Source organism: Oncorhynchus kisutch, linkage group LG18, assembly GCF_002021735.2.
Source record: "Oncorhynchus kisutch isolate 150728-3 linkage group LG18, Okis_V2, whole genome shotgun sequence".
Classification (NCBI taxonomy): Eukaryota; Metazoa; Chordata; class Actinopteri; order Salmoniformes; family Salmonidae; genus Oncorhynchus; species Oncorhynchus kisutch.
The window spans coordinates 11,407,867-11,412,866 of NC_034191.2; the positions used below are offsets into that span (position 1 = coordinate 11,407,867).

General features: G+C 44.9%; 1 protein-coding gene across 1 annotated transcript in view; it reads left to right on the plus strand.

Moving 5' to 3' along the window:
- LOC109883992 (zinc finger B-box domain-containing protein 1) overlaps nt 1-5,000 on the plus strand; it is a gene marked incomplete in the record, with an annotated part of 25,565 nt that overhangs the window by 10,457 nt on the left and 10,108 nt on the right. The window contains 1 exon segment of the mRNA XM_031796319.1: nt 1,992-2,087. Within this exon segment, the coding sequence (XP_031652179.1) occupies nt 1,992-2,087 (96 nt within the window).

A 5,000-nucleotide genomic window follows, 5' to 3' on the forward strand; every position in this document is an offset into this window, starting at 1 on the left:
TAATGTATAATCTGATAGATGGTGTAATGTTAATGTATAATCTGATAGATGGTGTACTCGTTTTGTAAGTAATGTATAATCTGCCTATATAGTTAATGAATGAAATTCGATGATGGTGGGTGTAATGTTAATGTATAATCTGATAGATGGTGTAATGTTAATGTATAATCTGATAGATGGTATAATGGTAATGTATAATCTGATAGATGGTGTAATGTTAAATGTATAATCTGATGTGGGCTAAATGACAATGGGATGGCCCTAGTGCCCTATAATGATACGTCATAATTGCAGTAGTTATGGCTGTTTCTTACACACACACACACACACACACACACACACCACACACACACACACCCACACCACACACCACACACACACACACACAACACACCACAACACACACAACACTACACACAACACACACACACACACACACACAGATGCTGCATGGCCCTCGTGCCCTATAATGATCATGATAACGGTAGTGCTTATGGCTGTCTGTGCCATTCCGCTTTGGACTGCCCTTTAACGCGTGCGTACACACACACACACACACACACACACACACTCTCTCTCTCTCTGAATGGTGCCTAGTCACAGTCACACCCCAGTGAGTCTCTACATGCTTTCTCAATGGTTCCGCCACATAACCAGACATCTATGGTATTTGAGAGGCAGTCAGACCCAGTTTCCTTCATTACAGGAGGCCTGATGGGGAGAGGGATGGAGGGTGTAGCCTGAACGGGATGCCTAACCCCTGGGGAGGCAGTGTAATTTACCCCCCGGCCAGAGCGGGGAAATGAGCCCTTGTTTATGAACCCATTAAGGGCTGTGGGGACATGAGCAGCTGCAGGCCCAGATACCGTGGCTCTCTGTCTGACAGCCCTTTTCATCTCTCCCTTCTCATTCACCCTTTCCTCTACCTTTCCTCTTCTGTCCATCTTGTCTTACACTCTGTCAGTCTGTCTGTCTGTCAGTCTGTCAGGTTGTCTGTCTGTCTGTCTGTCTGTCTGTCTGTCTGTCTGTCTGTCTGTCTTCCAGTCTGTCTGTCTGTCTTCCAGTCTGTCTGTCTGTCTTCCAGTCTGTCTGTCTGTCTGTCTGTCTTCCAGTCTGTCTGTCTTCCAGTCTGTCTGTCTGTCTGTCTGTCTGTCTGTCTGTCTGTCTGTCTGTCTGTCTGTCTGTCTGTCTGTCTGTCTGTCTGTCTGTCTGTCTGTCTGTCTGTCTGTCTGTCTGTCTGTCTGTCAGCCCCTAGCTTTAATAATATTTTCATACTGATAATGAGCTTCCATATGATGATGGCCCCAACACACACACACGCACACACACACACGCACACACACACACACGCACACACACACACACGCACACACACACACGCACGCACGCACGCACGCACACACACACACACACACACACACACACACACACACACACACACACACACACACACACACACACACACACACACACACACACACACACATATACATAGACATACACACACCCCTCATGTGGTCAGCACGGCAACACTCAATATTTTTCCTGCGTTTTCAAGTTAGCTTGGTAAGGTTGATGTCAGGAAGTGGAGAAGACATAAGGATGTATATTTTAATGTTGCTCCCTCCCTGTATAAATACTGTTAGGATGTATATTTTAATGTGTTGCTCCCTCCCAGTATAAATACTGTTAGGATGTATATTTTAATGTGTTGCTCCCTCCCAGTATAAATACTGTTAGGATGTATATTTTAATGTGTTGCTCCCTCCCTGTATAAATACTGTTAGGATGTATATTTTAATGTGTTGCTCCCTCCCTGTATAAATACTGTTAGGATGTATATTTTAATGTTGCTCCCTCCCTGTATAAATACTGTTAGGATGTATATTTTAATGTGTTGCTCCCTCCCAGTATAAATACTGTTAGGATGTATATTTTAATGTGTTGCTCCCTCCCAGTATAAATACTGTTAGAGTTCCTTTCTGTTTTAGACATGTGCAGAGTGTGGAGAGGACTACTGTGTCGGCTGCTTTGCCAAGTTTCATCAGAAGGGGGCACTGAAGCTCCACAGAATGATCCCCATTCAGGTGAGACAGCACACAGGTCCTCTCTCTCTCTCTCTCTCTCTCTCTCTCTCTCTCTCTCTCTCTCTCTCTCTCTCTCTCTCTCTCTCTCTCTCGCTCCCTCTCTCTCTCTCTCTCTCTCTCTCTCTCTCTCTCTCTCTCTTTCTCTCTAGCCCCCCCCCTCTCTCTCTCTCTCTCTCTCTCTCTCTCTCTCTTTCTCTCTAGCCCCCCCCCCCTCTCTCTCTCTCTCTTTCACTCTCTCGCTTTCTCTCTTTCTCTCTCTCTTTCTCTCTAGCCCCCCCCCCCTCTCTCTCTCGCTCTCTCTCTTTCACTCTCTCTCTCTCTCTCTCTCTCTCTCTCTCTCTCTCTGAGTCTGGCAAACAGACACACTCATCCCCACTTCCGTATGACACATAGCTGAGTCCTGTGTTTTATTCCAGGTCAACAATGTTTGTTTGTTTATTTTTCTCTCTTCCAGTAACAAAATGGAGGTTCTCCAATTAAAAACACTGTTTTTTTCTGCCTTTGAAATCATTGGGTGCAGCTGTATATTGTTATGGGCCGTTCTGTTGTTTCTCTATGTTTCTCTTAGTATTGTTGTGATGGACCTGTCACATGCTTCGTAAAACAACAAATAAAAATAGATTTTTATTTATTTATTATATAATCTTTGAGAACTAACAATGTTTGGACAAAAGGGCATTAGCCATTGCAAAATATGTAGAATCACAGGAAATTAGCTTTAAAACAGCAACATTTTCTCTCAGCTGCATGAAAAAATGTGTAGGATTGCAGGAAATTAGCTTTAAAACTGAAAAGAAAAGTACCTCGGCGCCGTGGAGAAATGTGTAGAATTGTAGGAAATTGGCTTAAAAATGCACAAATGTCTCTACACTGCCAAAATGGGGTCTTTTAAAATGTTCTCTAAAATCCAGCACTGCCGGCCGTGCTCCTGCCACGCCCCCGGCCGTGCTCCTGCCACGCCCCCTGCCATGCCCCCTGCCACGCCAGCCACCCAAGGCCTTTTTCGATCCAGAAAAAAACCTGAAAAATTAACCACGCTTGAACACATGCCCTCACACTGATTACACACACCTGCACCGGGATGTACTGGAGGGAAAATAGTACACACACACACACCCACGCACACACACACACAAAAAGAAAACACACACACACGCACAGTCACACACGCTCAAATACACACACACACTTCGGTGCTTAGTGAGTAGAATGGTTGAAACGGTGGAATGGAGCAGAGTTGGTTTAACAGGCAGTGGAGCGGAGCAGAGTGTGGTGTTGATAGACGACCTCTGGGTCAGGACCACGCCCCCTGCCAGGCTGCCACTCCATCTAGACTAGCTGTGTCCTCTGGGCGCTAACATAAGCTTGCATACGGCGCTGTTCTCTAACTAAAGAGGCTAGTCAGAGTGTTAGCATACAGCACTGTTCTGTTACTGTAGAGGCTAGTCAGAGTGTTAGCATACAGCACTGTTCTGTTACTGTAGAGGCTAGTCAGAGTGTTAGCATACAGCACTGTTCTGTTACTGTAGAGGCTAGTCAGAGTGTTAGCATACAGCACTGTTCTGTTACTGTAGAGGCTAGTCAGAGTGTTAGCATACAGCACTGTTCTGTTACTGTAGAGGCATACAGCACTGTTCTGTTACTGTAGAGGCTAGTCAGAGTGTTAGCATACAGCACTGTTCTGTTACTGTAGAGGCTAGTCAGAGTGTTAGCATACAGCACTGTTCTGTTACTGTAGAGGCTAGTCAGAGTGTTAGCATACAGCACTGTTCTGTTACTGTAGAGGCTAGTCAGAGTGTTAGCAAACAGCACGGTTCTGTTACTGTAGAGGCTAGTCAGAGTGTTAGCATACAGCACTGTTCTGTTACTGTAGAGGCTAGTCAGAGTGTTAGCATACAGCACTGTTCTGTTACTGTAGAGGCCAGTCAGAGTGTTAGCATACAGCACTGTTCTGTTACTGTATAGGCTAGTCAGAGTGTTAGCATACAGCACTGTTCTGTTACTGTACAGGTTAGATGGAGTGTGTTGGCATACTGCACCATAGCTAAATGCTGCACAAACACGATAAGGGGATCGCATCAGAGTTTCAATTACACATAAACTGTTGAAGAATGGAGATGACCTCAAAATGGAGATGGCCTCAAAATGGAGATGGCCTCAAAAATAGAGATGGCCTCAAAATGGAGATGGCCTCAAAATGGAGATGGCCTCAAAAATGGAGATGGCCTCAAAAATAGAGATGGCCTCAAAATGGAGATGGCCTCAAAATGGAGATGGCCTCAAAAATAGAGATGGCCTCAAAAATAGAGATGGCCTCAAAATGGAGATGGCCTCAAAATGGAGATGGCCTCAAAATGGAGATGCTCTCAAAATGGAGATGGCCTCAAAATGGAGATGGCCTCAAAAATAGAGATGGCTTCAAAATGGAGATGGCCTCAAAATGGAGATGGCCTCAAAATGGAGATGGCCTCAAAATGGAGATGGCCTCAAAAATAGAGATGGCTTCAAAATGGAGATTTCCTCAAAAATGGTTGATGGCCTCCAAATCGAGTTGGCCTCAAAAATGAGATTTCCTCTTTAATGGGCTTCAGGTGGTCTAGTGTCCCCAGGAGGGACACTCATTAGTAAACACTGTATGGTGTGTGTGTGTGTGTGTGTATATCTGTGTGTGTGTGTTAGAGAGTTGGTCTGTTTGTTTGAGCAATGGGCATGTATGCTTATGTTGATGTCTGAGAGTGTTTTTACTCGATAGAGTATCCATCTCTGTCTCTGTTTCTATTTCTCTCTCTCTCTCTCTATCTCGGTGTCTCTATCTCTGTCTCTATTTGTATCTCTGTCTCTGTGGTGTCTCTCTGTCTCTGTGGTGTCACTGTCTCTCTATCAATTCAATTCAAGGGGCTTTATTGGCATGGG